Raw genomic sequence first — 19,614 nt, 5'->3', positions numbered from 1 at the left:
TCTTTTGTTAGAGAATCAGGTGCATTTAAACCTGGTTTATTGACCTTATTCTGTTACCTATGAGTGGGCGCAGCTATTGGAACATTATTGGTTTGAGACTTCTGGTCTCATTCACTTCTATTGATTGTTAAAGTCTGCATGAACCGGAAGTTCCCGAGTCTTTTAATTCAGTACGTTGATGTACTTCCAACTAAAACTGAATATTGAGTTGGAGGCACGGCTTTGTTTTTGTGCATCATTCTCTCAATGTAACAGTTAGAGGGTTGTTTTTAAGAATATTGTGGCTGAAATCGCCAAACTGGCGTTAAAAGAAAAGGATCATTACTCCAAATGCTGAAGAAAATGGTCAAATTTTAATTGAAGATTACCAAAACATTCTTTTAGTGGATGTATTTGGAAATTAAAATTTGTCATTAAATTGCTTGATGTTGTAAACTGGTATTTTCTTTCAATATTGTTTAAATTTATGTAATAGAGGCTAGCTAGCGAAGTGCTATGCAGGTAAACGTCACTCCTCTTACCTCTAAAAGGGGCTCTAGCGACAGATGTTTCAGAGGCCATGGTCTATAGCCTTCCTGTTAGAGCAACCCATTCCCATGCAAAAAAAAAAAATGCTGGTTCGATCCCAGCTCAGCACAAGTTGAGAGCAGAAGGGCCGGTGGGTTACAGTTATATGTATTGTCATAAACATGATTGTTTATAGAGCAGAGGAGAGTCTGCATCAGGATACATAGTGTTGTTAAAGTAAATAATAGGAAGTAAAGTTGGAGAGAAATGGGGGATTTAAACACAGGACACCCAAAGCTTATTGTGATATACAGTTTAAATCAAAATGATTAGCCCTCCTTTCAATCTTTTCTTTTTAAATTATTTCTTAAATGATGTTTAACTGCAAGGAATTTTGTTTACAGTGTTTACTCTAATATTTTTTTTCTTCTATAGGAAGTCTTATTTATTTCAGCTAAAATGAAATCAGTTTTTTTTTTTATTTCTTTAAAAACATTTTAAGGTCAATATTTTTAGCCCCCTTAAGCAAATTTTTGTTTTGATTGTTTACAGAACAAGCCATTGTTATACAATGACTCACCTAAGTACACTAACTTTCCTAAATAACCTAGTCAAGCTTCATACTACAGTAGCATTTTGAATCTATCTAGTAAAATATAATGTACTGTCATCATGGCAAATAAGAAAGAAATCAGTTATTAAAGCGATTAAGTTTAGAAATATGCTGAAAACATACTGCATCTTCTTTCTGTAAAATATAAATTGAGGAAAATATACAGGGGGCAAATAATTAGGTAGGGCTAATAATTCTGACTAACCCGTATCGACTATTTGTGTTATCGTTATATATTTAAATCACATTCATGTCACAGACTTGTGATTTTGCTAATCGCAGCATCAAACAACATTACAATTAAATTTTAAATAATCACACTCTCTCAGTATAGCTGATATTTGTGTATACGGTAGTTATGAACAGAGAGCCGGGCACAGCTGTTTGCCAGCTGTTGAACACAGTAGCACAAACGGTAGTATTTTGCCTTCTAATCTTGTCATTAAAGTCTGTTTTGTTTGTATCATTTTGTTTAAACACTTGCGCGGGTGTATATTTACGCCTGCTCATTCATTTCTCTGGTATGAATGTTGGCGTGTTATTGATGGTCTTCAGAGCTCAACACGTGTATCCTGCTGTTTGTGAAACTGTGTGTTGTTTGACTTTCCATTTAGCTCCGGTTTATGTTTTCAAGCGTGCGCAGGTGGTCATACAGTACAACATGTGTCTGTTTGTTTGACTATGGACGTTATTTACTTTCACGTTATCTGCTGAAATAATTGCCCTTTTTTCTGTCTGTTTTAGGAGTGTCCCAGAGACGACCTTTGACCTCCACGGGGACATTCACAGTGGCTCTGCTCTCCCTACAAGCAAGGTTTCAGATCGGCTTGATTGTTTTTACGTGTCTCTTTGCTGTGATGAGTGTATCTGATGGGGTGATTGCTGGTTTCAGAGCTCAGGGAAGCTGGAGATGGAGCGGTCAGGAAACAGCAGTGAAAGAGGCCTGGTGAAGCCCATGATTCGTGGAGAGCAGCAGGACTTTAGCAAGCATGATGGAAGGTAAAGACGTAATCATCTCTGTGTGTGCTTACAGTAGTTGTCACTAGCTAACTAGCTAACTAACTGTCACTGCTTTCATCCAAAAACGCTAATTACATTTGTGCGCAAAACTGGAATATCGCATAAGAGACTTGCTAATAAAGCAGCGTTTCCGTCTAATAAGTCAAAGAGAACAAAGACGTCACTTCCTGATTAACTGGCACCAAATATGAACAGTAAAAATGAAATTTTGCTGCATTGAGATAAGCTGCGTGAATCTTTTCTTCATTTAATAAATGACTTGTGCCTCAGAAGACAATGCAGATTTGCAATGAACACGTGGTGTCGTTTGAAGGCGTGAGACGCAGAGCACAGACACTCTTGATTCTGGTGGTATTTAATAATATAATAACACTAATACTGAGATGGTTTAAAAATGAACAAAACAACATTTCAGATGTTTTATAGTGTTTTTCCATTTACACACATTTTTATCATCACATGATCTCTTATCTTAATCACATGACTTTTTTTTAATGCACATACTGGAATTTGTGTAAAGGTGCTTTTATCATAGTTTATGCACATCTTAAAAGTTTATCTTACTGCATTTGTTTTTTTAATAATTGTTTTTTTTAGGGGTTTTCACTTTTATTATGATATTAGACAGTGGAGATTTCAGACAGGAAAGCATTGGGAGCAGAGAGAGCGTAAGGATCGAAAAAGATCCCGAGCCGGGAATCGAACTCGGGTCGCCATGAACACCTTTTGTGCTATATGTCGGTACCACTATACTATTGCCTCTGACTCGCACTTGTTTTTTAATGCACATTTGAGAGTACACCTCTCACAAATCTCCCTTTTAAATTCTTATGTTCTACAGGGTGCTTTACAATATTATATGAGTACATTAGATTAGTCAGCACTGAAGCCAAATCTGGAGCTAATCTAACAAAACGGTAGCCAAAATGTTATATGTTAGGCCAAATATGAAATACAAATTAAAAAGTTAGGAAAAATCTAAAGATTGTTATTAATTATGCTAAATAATAAAAATATGTAATACAGCAAAATACAAGTAGTGGTAGTAATAATAATAATTCTTTGTAATATAATCATCATTAACATAAAATTAGGAAATCATTCGTTTTATTAATTTTCATTTTATTCATTCATTCATTTTTCTTCGGCTAAGTCTCTTTTTTCATTAGGGGTCACCACAGCGGAATGAACAGCCAACTTATCTATTACATGCAAACTCCACACAGAAATGCCAACTGACCCAGCCGAGGCTCGAATCAGCGACCTTCTTGCTGTGAGGCGACAGTGCTAAGCACTGAGCCAACACATCGCCGCTAAATGACATTTTATTTAATTTTAATTCTTATAGGAATTTATTTTATTAATGGTATAGTTGGTATATTTGAATAACGCAAAAAATTTGGGTAATTTCACAAAATTCTAAAATGACCAATAACATGGGGATAAAATGCAGATTTAGTTTGAGACCAAAGCATGTCATAGGTGTCAACGTGAAAGCTGAGCAAATACATTTTCCACTGCTGTATTGTTAAGGTATGACAATATTTGTCTGAGATGCAACTATTTAAAACGTTTTTTCAAAAAATCTAAATGCTAAAAAATAAAAAGTCTTCGTTAACATTGTCCAAGGCTGCATTTACACTGCATAGTTCAAGTGACTTCATTTCGATTATTTTTTTTCTCTCCCATGGCCAGTGTATGTGTAAGCAGGAAAAAGTCACATGGATTCCGATTTACTCAAATCAATTGCAGACCCTGTTCAAATGTGGTAATTCATCCGATATGAATCGGATCCGTGCCCTCTTAAAAACCATAGCAAATGGCATCAACTCTGACACTTTCATTTCAGAAAAGACTTCAGAACTGAGTCCCAAACCCTAAATCGTATACACTAGAACAAAAGAAGATGGCCAATTGAGAATTTTTCTGTCATAAGCTGTAGTATAAAAACTACTTGCCAAAAGGAATACATAAATAAAACCTTCCAAACAGATTAGGGCCCAACCTTAATTCTATTTTTGTACCTCTACCCTTTCCCCTTGGCACTTGAAAGTGGGGAAGGGCGACAAAATTTACCCTGAAGGAAATGGGACAGCACAACAACACCCGCACACTTCATCAAATGTCATCGCAATCTCTTTCTTTATACGAGTACAACAATAGTTACTCCAGTTGCAATTTTTTGGCTTTTATCTTCAAGATATCACTGAAGGCAACGATATCATGTTACTATAATGATAAAATGTGGCAATAAGATCGTAGCTGTACTTTGCATTTACTGTGGCCATTATACCAGACACTGTAAAAAGCTCATTCACAGCCACTAGAATTTTCTCACAGGGTATTCGAGTGTCATCAAGTGACAGAATGTTGTGGGACAACTATACAGGAGTTATTATTATGGATTATAGATAGCCACATTTATCGTTTTTTATATTAAGGGGTAGAATTGGGATTGGGCTTAGGTACAGGAATGGAGAAAAGAGCACTCTTTTATTATCAGCTATTAGTCAGCGCCTGCTCTTTTTTTTTTCTGGTCCAATGCGCCTTTGCAGTGTGCAGTGTAAATGCAGACCATTGGATACAAGTCACTTTTAAAAGAGGATGTAAGCCGGTCATCAAAAAAATCAGATACGGTCACAAAATTTAAATTGACCATCAAGATCTGCAGTGTAAAGCAGCCTAAATGCAGTGCTTCAAAAGATACATTACTAATCTAAAGTTGTGTTTTGATATAGTTAAAATATGAATTTTACAATATATCTAAGATAATGATAATAATATCTAACATAAGTTTTGTGCTCCTGGCCCACATATAACCAAAAACCAGTCCACGTTATCCGTCTCTGTTTAGTAAGAGCAGGTTTTTTATGTGTGCGTGATCTGTCAGTCACTGAGGGTCTCTATGGAGTCAGCGGCGAGTGCAGGCATCTATATGTAACACTACTCCTTCCTTCAGTCGGAACCTGAGACACCTGAACCCGCCGCTCACCTGGCTTCAGTCCTGTCATCAATAATCCATTGACAATGAACAAACACACTCACGCACTCACACATACAGAGTCTGGCATCTGCAGCGGGATGTTGTATGGCAGGATGGGTGCAGGGTCTCTGGAGCGGTGGGCTTCTGTAGACAGCGGTGTCAATCTGTCCTATCTGAACTGGTTTATCGAGCACCAATTCTTTCCCCGCAGGTCTCAGGACGGCCCGGAGCTCACTCTGCCCGCCAGCATCGAGTTCAGGGAAAACTGTGAGTAAAGCACAATCTGTCTAACAAGCAAGACCCGCTGATTTGTGCTGGTTTCGTTTCTCTTTGTGTGTTTCGTCTTTAACTGGGACGTGTGTTTTGTTGGCTTGTTAACGTCATGTTTGTTTGGTTTGTGTTGTCCTGGGTGTTGCAATAAGACAACTTAGTGTTTCTACATGACCCGGCTGATGGGATGGTTTTATTTTTTCCATTTGTAGTGCTGATTTTGCAGCTAAACAGACAGCTAATTATAGAAATCACTAATGGTTAGCCGCCTTGAAAATCAATGCTTGGAAACTATTGATGACTGTTAGAAAACTGTTGTCTTAGTGGTTAGCTTGTTGAACAATGATTTACACTTTTTTTTTTTGTTTGTTGAAAATCATTTAGTTTTTTTAAAAGAAAGAAAAACATGTAAATGGAGTGCATCATTTTCTCACGATACTACTAGGTGGTAGGAGTGAGTTTTTTGGCATATGACAGATTTTTTCTGTGCCTTTGCGTAGATTTATCACAACTACAGCAGATGATCAAGTCATGTCATTTATTACAACTTACATATTCAGTTAATTGTTTGAAGTTGTTTCTAAATGAGATTCAAAAGTAGCCTAAAGAGCGCTACTTGTGATTCAAAAGTGGCCTAGAGTGCCATCTGCTGTTGTTAACTAGCCTAGAGTGCCTCCTGCTATTCAAAACTAACCTAGAGCGCCACCAGATGTTCAACTAGCCTAGACTGCCTTCTGCTTTTTATTTCTATCCTAGAACACGATTTGCTGTTTAAAACTAACCTAGACTGCCTTTTGCTGTACAAATCTAATCTAGAGCACCATCAGCTGTTCAAAACCAGCCTAGACTGCCTTCTGCTTTTTATATCTATCCTAGAACACGATCTGCTGTTTAAAACTAAACTAGACTGCCTTCTGCTGTACAAATCTAATCTAGAGCACCATCAGCTGTTCAAAACCAGCCTAGACTGCCTTCTGCTTTTTATATCTATCCTAGAACACGATCTGCTGTTTAAAACTAAACTAGACTGCCTTCTGCTGTACAAATCTAATCTAGAGCACCATCAGCTGTTCAAAACCAGCCTAGACTGCCTTCTGCTTTTTATATCTATCCTAGAACACGATCTGCTGTTTAAAACTAAACTAGACTGCCAACTGCTGTACAAATATAATTTAGAGCATCATCAGCTGTTAAAAACTAACCCATAGAGTTCAATCTGTTGTTTAAAACTAGCCTAGAGCACTATCTGCTATTGAAAAGTAGCCTAGACCCCCATGTGCTATTCAAAAGTAGCCTAGAGCGCCATCTGCTATTCAAAACTAGCCTAGAGTGTGCCTCTTGCCGTACAAAACTAGCTTAGATCACCATTTGCTGTTCAAAACTAGCCTAGAGCGCCATCACCTGTTCAAAACTAGCCTTGTACGCCAACCTGCTATGCAAAACTAGCTTAGACCGCAATCTGCTGGTAAAAGCTTAAGCTCAGAAATAATTCAAAAGAAAATAATGATGCATTTTGAAGCTCTGTGAATGATCATGCTAAAATAAAAACTTTTTTTTTATTTTTTATTACAATTTAATCTCTACGTTTCATCTGTCCCATGATTCTCCCCCATAGCCGAGGATGCCTTCCTGTCGGCCATCATCAACTACACCAACAGCTCGACAGTGCACTTCAAGCTTTCTCCCACATACGTGCTGTACATGACCTGCCGTTATGTCATGTCCAGCCAATACCGGCCCGACATCAGTCCCTCCGAACGCACACACAAAGTCATCGCCATTGTCAACAAGATGGTGAGCATGATGGAAGGAGTCATCCAGGTGGGTGTCTGCATTTTTTTTTATCATCATTATCTTCTTATCTCTCTTTTTTTTTTTTTTTTTTTTTTACAATGGGAGTTGTTTAACTTTATTATTTATACTTCATACATGATGCTGTAGCTGTAAAAGTAGAGATGTGTTTGTGCAGTTGCATTATACATGCTTTTGTAGTGGTAGAGTTAAAGCTTGTGTCACTCTGCTCTCATCAATTCAGGTCATTGCCTCAGCAAACAGTGCTTAAACTACTGCACTCAGTGTTTCCCCTGTGTGTTTTTGTACTGTGAATGTCTGTGTGTGTGTGTGTGTGTGTGTGTGTGTGTGTTTGTGTCTCTGTCTCTTGTTGTTCTTGATTCATGAACCATATTTACTCTACAGAGTTTGGTTCCAAAGCTTCTGACAGTCCCTGGGCTTACACACTGAAATGTATTGGCAGAAAAAAAAGAAGTTTTCGTCTGTTGCTCAAAACTAGCCTAGAGCGCCATTTGCAGTTCAAAACTAGCCTAGAGCGCCATCAGCTGTTCAAAACTAGCCTCCAGTACCATCAGCTGTTCAAAACTAGCCTCCAGTACCATCAGCTGTTCAAAACTAGCCTAGAGCGCCATCACCTGTTCAAAAGCGCCATTAGCTGTTCAAAACTAGCCTTGAGCGCGATCAGCTTTTCAAAACTAGCCTAGAGCGCCATCAGCTGTTCAAAACTAGCCTAGAGTGCCATCAGCTGTTCAAAACTAGCCTAGAGTGCCATCAGCTGTTCAAAACTAGCCTAGAGTGCCATCAGCTGTTCAAAACTACTCTAGAGCGCCATCACCTGTTCAAAAGCGCCATTAGCTGTTCAAAACTAGCCTCGAGCGCGATCAGCTTTTCAAAACTAGCCTAGAGCGCCATCAGCTGTTCAAAACTAGCCTAGAGCGCCATCAGCTGTTCAAAACTAGCCTCCAGTACCATCAGCTGTTTAAAACTAGCCTCCAGTACCATCACCTGTTCAAAAGCGCCATTAGCTGTTCAAAACTAGCCTAGAGCGCAATCAGCTTTTCAAAACTAGCCTAGAGCACCATCAGCTGTTCAAAACTAGCCTAGAGCGCTATCACCTGTTCAAAACTAGCCTAGAGCGCCATTAGCTGTTCAAAACTAGCCTCGTGCGCCATCAGCTGTTCAAAACTAGCCTAGAGCACCATCAGCTGTTCAGAACTGGACTAGAGCGCCAACCCCAGATTTTTAACTAGTAGTATAAATATCAGCATTGGATAATATGTCATATCATAAGCAAAACTTTGAGTCTCTTCAATACTTTTTCCCCACTGTATCACTTTATATTAATTCTACAAAGTGGTTAGGTCTTTGCTCATTGTCATGACATGATACTGTTCTCAGCTGCATCAAGTGACTAAACACCCTCATTATAACGCCAACGTTCACTTTCATCATTCGCTCACCACAAATGACCGTGAACGCCTCTTTACACTTCAGAAATGAGCTCCACATGTTCTCGGTTTATTTAGGTTCTTATTTGCACAGCGAATGCAGGTTTCTTTTGGTGGCCCACCCAGATGTTCGACTGTACATCTCAGAGAAAAACAGCATTGCTCAGATGCTTATAATAACATAAATAATCTCTTTCCTTTGTGTAATAACACTTAAAAAAAATTCAGTACCTGAAATGAAAGTTTATGACTGCATGAAGTCTGATTACGCACATAATATATAAAATGATTATTGGTCTTTTTCTGAATTTACTGGAAATCATCAATAATAAGTGTCAGTGCCACCAGCAAGTAAGTGTACTTTTGGTTGTGGAAAGAGAAGCCTGATCAGGGTGACTCAAACCCAATCCTACTATACTGAACTAAACTACCGCTCAATAGTCTAGAGCCTCAGGATGTCCCGTACGCCAGTATAGTTGTAGTTGTTTTTAATATAGCACATTTTTACCACACTGCATTGCCTAGAGTGCTGAACACAATGCACCCTAATGAAAATAACTAATTACACAGCACATAAAGACCAACTAAAACATAAAACAAACACTCAAATGTTTTTGTGATTTATTTAAGGTTATCAAAATGAATGTACAATGTGCTTTTAGAGATGTAATCAGAGGCAAGCTTTACAAAAATGTGCAATGGGTTATAGTCCAAATGTACTACAATATCAAATCATAAACAATAGTAGCAAATAGGTTTACTAAATGTTTACCAAATAAATAAGTACATAAACTTTTTAGGGCAAAATAATAATAATGAAATTATAGTAATCCTTGAAAATAAGTAAATAAGTCAATAGATAGATGGAGGGAAGGAAAAAAATAAGAAAAAAAGGGAAACATCACACATATTAAGCACTAATATAAGTTTGGACAGGCAGATGAAACTCTCTCTCTCTCTCTCTCTCTCTCTCTCTCTCTCTCTCTCTATATATATATATATATATATATATATATATATATATATATATATATATATATATATATATATATTTTTTTTTTTTTTTTTTTTTTTTTTTTTGCCAACTATATTTAATAACATTTTTTGCAGATACAATATCATATACATACTGAAATAAGTAATACACTGTTCTGCTTTTTCACAACTAAAAACCAATGAACATCAGAAAAAAAATAAAGTTATGAAATGACACGGTAAATGTAAAAAATAAATAAATAAATAAATATATAATCAACAACAGTAAAAAAACTAACTACAAAAGTAATAAATAAATAATAATAAAAACAAAAAACAAAATAAAACTAAAAACCTTTATTCCTCTTCTGCTTCAAGATCAATAGTGTCAATATAATTCAACAAGGGTTTCCCTTGTTGTTTTGTAAAAGGTTTTTAAAGAGCCTTTTAATGAAAACCTCATTTTTTTTCCAATTTTAAACACAAAAAAATGTCTTTTATCCATCTGTCATGTGAAGGTGGAGATGTTTGTTTCCATTTCAGGAGAATAAGCCTCCTAGCCAATAATGTAGTAAAAGCCACAACATTCTGTATTGTGGAAGGCAAATTTGGCTCAAAAGGAATTCCGAATAGTGCTGTTAGAGGATTTGGAGTGGCTGATATGTTAAAAATTTTTTTTCAAAAGTATTGAATATTTTAGACCAAAGCACTGTCAATTTTGGACAAGACCAGAACATGTGTGTGTGATTTGCTGGAGATTGTTGACACCTATTACAAGTATTATTTCTATTTGGGTATATTTTGTCTAATCTGGCATTCGTGTAGTGTGCTCTGTGAAAAATCTTGCACTGCATTAAATTGTGTCGGGTACATATAGAAGAACTGTGAACAAGATTGACTATATAATCCCATTCTATTTCACTGATGGTGATCCCCAACTCTTGTTCCCATGTATTCTTGGGTAATTCTATATATATATATATATATATATTTCAGACCACGGCACAATCCTTGATTAACAGTCGGTTGGCTTTTTGTTACCGTGCAGCCTTGTCCAACATTGGTTTCTTGCTGAGAGGAAGCAGGACCTGTTCCTGACAAGCTTAGGAGTTGAATGCTGAAGAATAATTCATAAAATTTAAATAAAAAAAATTATAAAATAGCTACAAAGTTCAAAGCCCAAATAATAAGCAAGATGCTTGCAGAAGCTTAGTGAAAATGTGCACCTAGGTTAAAAGCATCACGTGAACCCCAGAAGGTTTATAAAAACAAGTAAACAGAAAAAGCCTGATGCCCTCTTCACTTACACCAGGTCCTCGATACAGACTGATCTGATGACCTTAATGACCTACCAGGACGTTATACATGTAGGAGATCTGATAAATAAGGAGATGCCAGACCATTTAAGGATTTATAAGTAAAAACTAATAGCCACAAATCAATCTGGAACCTGACGGGCAGCCAACCCAGAGAGGAGAGAACTGCGGATATGCAGTATAGTGTGAGATGAAGAAGATGATGTTGTGTGTGAGCGTGAATGTCTTTGTTTACATACCTGTGTGAATTCTGTCCATGCCATGGCTGTTGTTGACAGTCTCTCTCTCTGTCCTGTCGGATGTCTGTCCCCCTCCTCCTCCTCTCCCACACCTACTATCTCTACAGGAGATTGCTGAAGGTGATCAGGTAGGAGTTTGTGCTGCTAGGGAGGCGTCTCAATTCTTCCTCTCTCTCTATCTCTCTCTCTGTCAGCTTTGCTCCGTCTTCCATGCCTCTTTTATCCCCCATAACAGAAAGCAAACAACCCAAGCCAACTAAAGTAATCCCTCCTCCTACAGCTGGACGCAAATGTTTCATAACACCCCCTCATTACGACTCAACCTGGACCATGCGATACTAAAATTGACAACTTTTTAATTGCGGCATCTTCCATTTTTTTTTTTTTTACCTCTGCTTAACTGCACTTCAGTGTGGATGAGAGACTACCCCCATTTCGCTTGTTTGGAAACTCATAATAGAGATGCACTGATCAAACGGCCAGAAAAATCTGACTTTTTTAATTATATTTTTTGTTTGTTTCTAATGTGCAATTGGCAACCAATGTTTTTGTTTACTTCTATTATTTATATATATATATATATATATATATATATATATATATATATATATATATATACACACACACAGTATATATACAATATATATATATATTAATATATATATATATATATATATATATATATATATATATATATATATATATATATATACAGTGTATATATATATATATACAGTATATATACAATTGTGAGTTTTAATCTAGATGATCCGATATCAATACAATATTTAAAAAAGTCATAAGATGCTGATAGAAATTGTCAAAATAAAACCTGAAAAAATAAAATAAAAGCTATATTCAGGTGGCAATTTTAATAAAGTATCTAAAACACTGTAAAAATGAATACATTATGATCAATTAGTCATAACAACATGTGTTTTAAGTTCATTGTTACTCCTTCAACTAAGATAATACTAAGATAATTGTTACTCAAGCTGTATTTAGTCAGTTTAATATAATATTAGTTCAAAGAACTCATGTGGTTCATTTGATTCAGCTTAATTTAATGCAACCTGTTTGTTTTTCCAGTGAAGGGAAACCCGTTGTCTTGAGAGAAGTTCAGATGTTTTTACTTCTTAGATCATCTCTATATAATGCAAATAAAAGCATGGCACAGCTGCATTTTTTTTACAGCACTAAACCAAGGAAACACTTGTTCTGTAAGTGCCACCTCCAGGCAGAAAGTAAATTTGTTTCTGTTTTTTTTTTTGTTGTTGTTTTTTTTATTATATAATTAGGGTTAGGTTAGAGCAACCCACGGTTTGGAACGCACGTGACCCGTGGCTTAGGTTAATACATTTATTTTTTGCTTGTAGATTAATTCTTAATTTGTAATGATCACAGTATGAAAGCATTTAGGTTTTCCTGTAAAATATAATGATGACAGAAGAAGTTGTGACAGGTTATTTGGGATTTGGTGGGTTTCTTAGGTTATTAATTAAAGGTGTTTTCTGTCACTACTTGTTTAGCCTGCATTAATGCTTTCAGTGTAAGCTGCACGATTAATCATTAAATGATTGGGATCTCAACACCCACACAACATAAATCATCAATTATGGTGGTTTGCATATGTTTATTAAACCTTTAAATAACTGCGCTTACATCTGTGTTAAAAAAAACGCAAAAATCAAGAAAGAGATTCAGTCTTTAGTGAGTTAGTTATGAAGTTACAAGCAGTGAAATAACACAGAAATACTAGGATAACAGCTTATAGTTTAGATAAAACACTGATGTTTATGGTAAAGACAACAATCACCATCATGTGCATTTAACTTGATGCTCGAAAATGACAGTTTTAGGCAGCACTTACATTATTTAACCAATAGGTGGCCATTAACAGCCATTAAAAATATGCCACTGAATAATTCTACAAAAATGATACATCTAGCAATGAAACATGAAGTTTTAGGAGTAAATAACTGAATTATTTTATTGAAAATGATTGTATTGATTTTTACAATTAGCGTTATGAGCAACAGTAGTTGTTACAGTTAATTTTTTACAGTCCTGAATAATTTACAATTTGTTTTTATTCAGCTGATTATATCTTTATTTTATTTTTACTAAAATTACAGGTTTTAAGCTCTGTTTGTTAAAACCAAAGGCATCTTGCAGTGCTGTTTTTGAAATAAATAGAAAGCTAATTACATTTGTCTCCTTCCCTTTTTTATCTGATACGAAAAATGATTCGAAAAAACATAATGTGATGCGGACTGTGAGATTTGTGATCTGTTACACCACTGATTTTTATAATGCGTTTTATATTTGTAACTTATAAAGTCTAATAGGAAATTAGTCATAAAAAAAGGAAATTGGAATCTGCTCATTTTCTTGTGAAAAATCTTAAATCTGAGTCGGCTGTTAAAAATCAAGATCGGTGCATCACTACTTTTTAATTTCCTTTCATTTGATTTCATGTCTGTGGTTAACGTCATTGTTCTTACGGATGCGTTCTGTGGCCAGTGTGATGTATTGGGGAGGGACGGGACTGGGTGGGGGTTGCTGATGTCGCCGTCATGTGTGATAGACGTGTGCGGGTATACACAGGGGTCCGGTTAGGTCCGGGCTGTGTGTATCCCCCCCTCTGTGGCCCTCTTTACACCTGGGATTAAGAAGCACTTTAGTTTATCGGATCACAAGTAGACAAGGGACACACATTTGCATTGACAACTGATGCTTGGATGTCCACTTTCAACCACTTTTGGTGTGCGGGTGGCTGTATGTTACTTATCATCTAACATTGTCAAAAAACATTTAAAATCAGATTTATCTTTGGTCCACATTTTTGCTGTTAATCATACTGTTAAAAAGTGGAGTCTCTTTGCACAAATAAAACTTTACATTATGCAATTGGTGACTGAGATGAAAATAAATAAAGTGCCTAAATAAAGCCTTCACAAGCCTGAATTTCACTAAATAAATGCTCAAATTGATCAAAAGCTGCCCTATTATAGGATTTTTTTCATTTCTCATACCTCATTTTACAACTTTAGGGCTTAGTCTAAAATTGCATACTTCCATACTATTTAGTATGCTAAAAACAGTATATGAGCCGAGTATGACGCTATGCTTTCCCATGATGCACCATGAGAGAGTTTATGAATGGGAGTTAAGGGTCGCAGCTGACGCGGGTAGGTCAAGTGATGGTGACAAAATGGCGGATGTAGTACTTCTGAGTTCCATTTGTATTACTCTCATTCATACTGTACAGAACGTACTTTTTTCAACGGTAGTGTAGTTCAATCAAATTTGAATGCAGAACCTACTGAGTTGTAGGCGTTTTCGGACGCAACCCTAGAGCTTAACCGCTGTGTTTTACCATTTTTGTATCCATGTCAGCTAATCTCCATGTCCATGGGCGCACTATTAACATAGCTTAGCATAAATCATTGAATCAGATTAGACCATTAGCATATCGTTCAAAAATGACCAAAGAGCATCGATATTTTTTTCCATTTAAAGGGGTGGTCCAGAATGTAATTTTAAGGCTTGGTTGTGTTTATAAGATGCAAAGCAATGTGTGCTTATGGTTTACTTGAAGGAAATCGCGTAAGTTTTTCATATATCTCACTTTGATTATACACAGCTACTCAGCTAACATGAAAACGGCTGTCATATTTCCTAGTTCCTCTAAAAGGCCCGCCCTTAAGTGACTCTGATTGGTCATCGTCATGATGTGCTGCTATTGGCGGATCGGCCCGTAAAAGCACGTGCTTTTCTGCTGTGTAAACATGCAGTCAACCTCGCGCCCGCTCTCTAAAATAACATCTGACAAGTGTCTGTAACAAAGGAGTGAAAATGGGGTGCGGCTCCTTTAACAGCGTGTGTGTGTGTGTGTGTGTGTGTGCGTCTATGTGTGTGTGTGAATGTGTAAACTTTAGCAAGCGCATGTGCGTGGGACTTTCTTTTTCTCTGATGCTTGGATTAAGTTATTTTCTGTAATATATCGTGACAGAAGAATAAAGCACAAGGTGTGAGATGCTACCCGTTGAGCCTTGATTTATTATTCTGCTGCGACCACTAGTCAGGTAAGCTAATCTGTATTTCTTTAACTCTATGCGTATGACGTCTTTCACGAGTATCCGGAATATACAGGTGTAAGTAATATGAATCATCCACATATCTTTTGCGACTTCATTATCTGAGATGTGAAACACATGGAGCTCCTTGAAGACTATCAGTGCAGTCCCGTGCGCACACACATAAGAGACACGAACGTGCTGGTGGTGTGAGTGTGTTACAGCAGTTTGGCTGATAGATATGAATTTGTAGGTAAATCGTTTGCCCGCAAAGCAGCATTTCGCATTGTTTACATCATTGCTACAGCATACCGTTAACGCTAGCCATTGAACATGTCATGATCAATTTTAACAAATAAAAACACTTACTTGTAGCTTACAACTTCTGCTTTGAGGAGATTTTAGCCGAATCCAGCACTGAACTGGGACAGATTCTGGAGCTGTTTTGTCAAATCATGCTTGCTGAGTATTTTATAATTCTCTGGAAGATAATTAATATTGAACTGAAGGCACTTCTCTCTTTGTGTCGTGTCCTTTGGAAGCCCAATTACAGAAACAGACGAAGCTCTGCGGAAACAGCAGCGTTTAGACGCATCTCTGCTATAACGTTACAGTGTTTCTGGCCACGGCCCTTACCTGCATGCGCAGTGTGGGATGCGCAGTAAACGAACTTGTGATGTCACAGGGGGCGGAAGTATTTTTTTGTAGTCCCCAAAATTCGTTCATTGTAGGCTTTGCTAAGCTAACTCTGTAAAAACCAAGGTCTCCCTTTGCATTGAACTTAGAACTTTTTACATTCAGAGATGTTGTTTATGTTCACACAGTTACATTACACATCAACTAAAGTTTAAAATATGAGATCGTAGTGGACCACCCCTTTAAAGCTTGACTCTTTTGTTGTGACATCATGTACTAAGACTGATGGAAAATAAAACGTTGCTATTTTCTTGGTGGATATGGCTAGGAACTATACTCTCATTCCAGCATAATAATCAAGGAACTTTGTAGGCGCAATGATATTATTCAGCACCTGAAAATAGTCCCCTGCCTCGTAACTAGGTAACATCATAGCTTATCATCATTGTGGCTGCTTAATAATCAAGTTACTTGGTTAATAACTAAAGAAAAGTAAATCTTTTAATTAAAAACTATCTAAATACTTATTAAAAATGTTTTGAGCAAGATGCTAATGGTCTAATCCAATTCAATGGATTATGCTAAGCTAAGCTAAAAGTGCTCTTGCCATACACAACGATCAACTGAATGGAATTAAAAATGTTACTGTTACTACTGTTTGGCTGTAAGGGAGCTCTAAATCGAGACTATTTTCAAAAAAAGTGCAGTGTTTCTTCAAAGCTACTTCTATATTTGGAAGCAAACATAATCTTTAGTGGCTGTTAAATTGCATTCGCCCACATTAATGACTACAATGTAACAGCAGTCTGATCGCAAGCGTTTTTGACCACCTCTGTATGTGGTTAAAAGTGGACAAGCTCAAAACCTTCACAGATGTATTAAGAGTCCGTCCACTTGTGATCGTATGGATGAAAATGCATCTTAACAGCAGGTGTAAACGGGGCCTGTGTTGCAGGGATGTGGGATTGAGAGCAACCAGTCATCGCAGCTTCCCAGTCAGTCCTGACCAGCTTGAGCTAACTCTTTAACACGTGAATGATTTCCATCTTTCTGGACGCGGTGACTGGTTGTTGCAAGCCGGGAGGGTTGAACGGAGGCACACGTCTATCCCGGGAGTTCTACTCAGTGCTTCTCATGGCTGTAACTCTTTTTTTTTCTTATGTTGTTTTTTGTGGTGGATTGTTTTGCTTTAGCTGTGTTTAACGCTTTGTTTCTGTGTCGGTTTTCTCTTGTTGCGTTACAGAAACAGAAGAACATCGCTGGAGCTCTGGCGTTTTGGATGGCGAACGCTTCTGAGCTGCTGAACTTCATCAAACAGGACAAGGATCTGAGTCGCATCACGCTGGATGCTCAGGATGTGCTCGCTCATCTTGTTCAGATGGCCTTCAAGTTAGTTGTTCAAGTTCAGGTTTAATAAAAAATGCATGTGTAATAAAAAACTGCACATTTTAAAGCACTTCACAAGACCTTTAAAGAGCCCCTATTATGCATTATAAAAACTTTCAAGCTTTCAACTTCACTGGTATTCTACAAATGACAACTAAAAACGAGAGCAACTGAACCCGATGAATAAAACCAAAACCCCTCTTCTCACTCTCCCACCTCACTACACACTAAAATACTATGAATTCTGAATGTGCCTCATACAGGTGAGTGGACTTAATAAACCACCTGTTTAGAAAACACTCATTCATCTCACTGGCACATTAACCAACACAAACACTGTGCATTTATGAAGGGTGCTTCACACAGGTGAGTGGGCCTGACAAACCACCTGTAGAAACACTTACAAAATAAATAAATAGCACTCTTACTCTAGCAATTAATTCTCTGAGCATTCTCTAGCAATTAATTCTATATATATATATATATATATATATATATATATATATATATATATATATATATATATATATATATATATATATATATATATATATATATTTATATTTACAGGGCTCGAAATTAACTTTTTTACTTGGTAGCACCGGTGCTCCCAACTTCAAAAATTTAGGAGCACCAGAAAAAATTTAGGAGCACCCACCAAAAATGAATGAGCACCGCTGCAAATTGTATTTTAAGGGACTTATTGTATTTTAAAACAACATCAATTAGGACTAACAAAAACCAGAAACAACTATAACTAATGCTGAGATTACATTGATATTTGTGTGCAATAATTACAAAATGTGTGTCTAATAGTTCTAGAATATTAATGATGATGAAAATGACAATAATAGTAACAATGAATTACATTTCTCATCATCATGCTGCCTTGAATGTGTTTAAATGTAAGTTATGTGCTATAAAAAGTCTGTTACTTTATGAAAAATAAATTTATAGTTTGCATCAAACAAAAATGAAGCATTGCAGTAAGAAATATTTATTTTGTACTGCTAAACAGCATATATATGCATGTCAGTCTAATAAATAATATTTCTGCTGCAAAACAAACAAAAGATTATAATAAAATATTAAATTCAAGGCTGAAAGCTGCAAAACAGTCATCAGTAACTAAATAAAAAAAAATATATACACCTCAAGAAAGAATAGGCAAAAGAAAGTAAGTAAAGTCTCACTTCTATCACTCTTTAAAAGTTTTGGTTTCAGTTTGTGTCAATTTAAATGTTCTGTCTGAGCTGATTTTCATTTTTCTGTGTATGTGGAAAAGCAGGCGAGTCAGCCGACCCCATTTTTGAGCAGGTTAAGCACCGGCGCAATACCGCTGTTTGTTATGAGACGCAGTTTCAGTGTAAACTTAGTAAAGGCGAGCTTCTTTGGCGATGATACAGTATTAGATTTGACTTTTAGCGGACATTTGCGCTGAACACGCAGTGAATGCAACACATCGAGATTCAGCCACCTTCTCCGAAAAGCACGTACTCGATTGATCTCAGCTGGCGGATCAATATTCACCACGTGTCATGATCGCTCTCATCTGCGTCTCAACTTTAGGTGGGGTTTGCACTTTGCAAACCTGTGTGCTTTAAGTTTTCACACTTTAGCCGTTTGCATTTCCCGTGGACATAAAAGCTCCCTCCCTGTCATCTAACAGTGGAAAGCCTTGAGTGATTGACAGCTAATATGAACCAATATAGCGGCAGGGAAGAGCGATTCAGCACGTTTGAAAAAAAAAAATCAAAACAGGTCACACTAATGCGCCCAAATTTATTATGAGTTCGCATCGATTAATTTTTCGGGCGCATATGCGACCAAAATGGTCGCAATTTCGAGCCCTGTATATATATATATATATATATATATATATATATATATATATATATATATATATATATATATATATATATATATATATATATATATATATATATATATGCGTGTGTGTATTTTTTGATTTATGCGTGTATACACACACACACACATATATATATATATATATATATATATATATATATATATATATATATATATATATATATACAATTTAGTAAACTTTACAAGATGAAATGTGCTTATAAATATGTGAAATATTGTAAATAAATTGTATAAATGATTGGTTATTGCACATTTAAATCTAATTCTGAATGGATGAATATTGCTGACCTTTATTGTTAAACTAAATGTTGCCCTGGTCATACTGTGTTCCTGTAACCATTATCAGGCGTCAGGAAGTGCTGAATGTAAGGAATGTTGTTCAGTGTCTGGCTTGTGTTGGCTGAGCTGTAGTTTGTATGAGAGAGGGAGAGTTATAGTCCTGAGGCTGGTTTTCAGCACAA

The 19,614-nt window shown here is 36.5% G+C and overlaps 1 protein-coding gene across 50 annotated transcripts in view; it reads left to right on the top strand.

Moving 5' to 3' along the window:
* afdna (afadin, adherens junction formation factor a) overlaps positions 1–19,614 on the top strand; it is a 224,077-nt gene that overhangs the window by 130,414 nt on the left and 74,049 nt on the right. For 26 of the 50 annotated variants that reach the window (XM_073933618.1, XM_021468678.3, XM_073933626.1 and 23 more), the window contains 6 exons: positions 1,865–1,934; positions 2,013–2,119; positions 5,335–5,390; positions 7,009–7,214; positions 11,270–11,290; positions 17,121–17,266. In XM_073933618.1, the coding sequence (XP_073789719.1) occupies positions 1,865–1,934; positions 2,013–2,119; positions 5,335–5,390; positions 7,009–7,214; positions 11,270–11,290; positions 17,121–17,266 (606 nt within the window). The remainder of the gene's footprint in view (positions 1–1,864; positions 1,935–2,012; positions 2,120–5,334; positions 5,391–7,008; positions 7,215–11,269; positions 11,291–17,120; positions 17,267–19,614) is intronic. The other 24 variants (XR_012396045.1, XM_073933620.1, XM_073933619.1 and 21 more) reach the window with 1 other exon arrangement.

This window comes from Danio rerio, chromosome 20 (genome assembly GCF_049306965.1).
Source record: "Danio rerio strain Tuebingen ecotype United States chromosome 20, GRCz12tu, whole genome shotgun sequence".
NCBI lineage: Eukaryota > Metazoa > Chordata > Actinopteri > Cypriniformes > Danionidae > Danio > Danio rerio.
The sequence above is the reverse complement of the archived record's forward strand: the minus strand, read 5'-3'. Positions and strand labels throughout refer to the sequence as shown.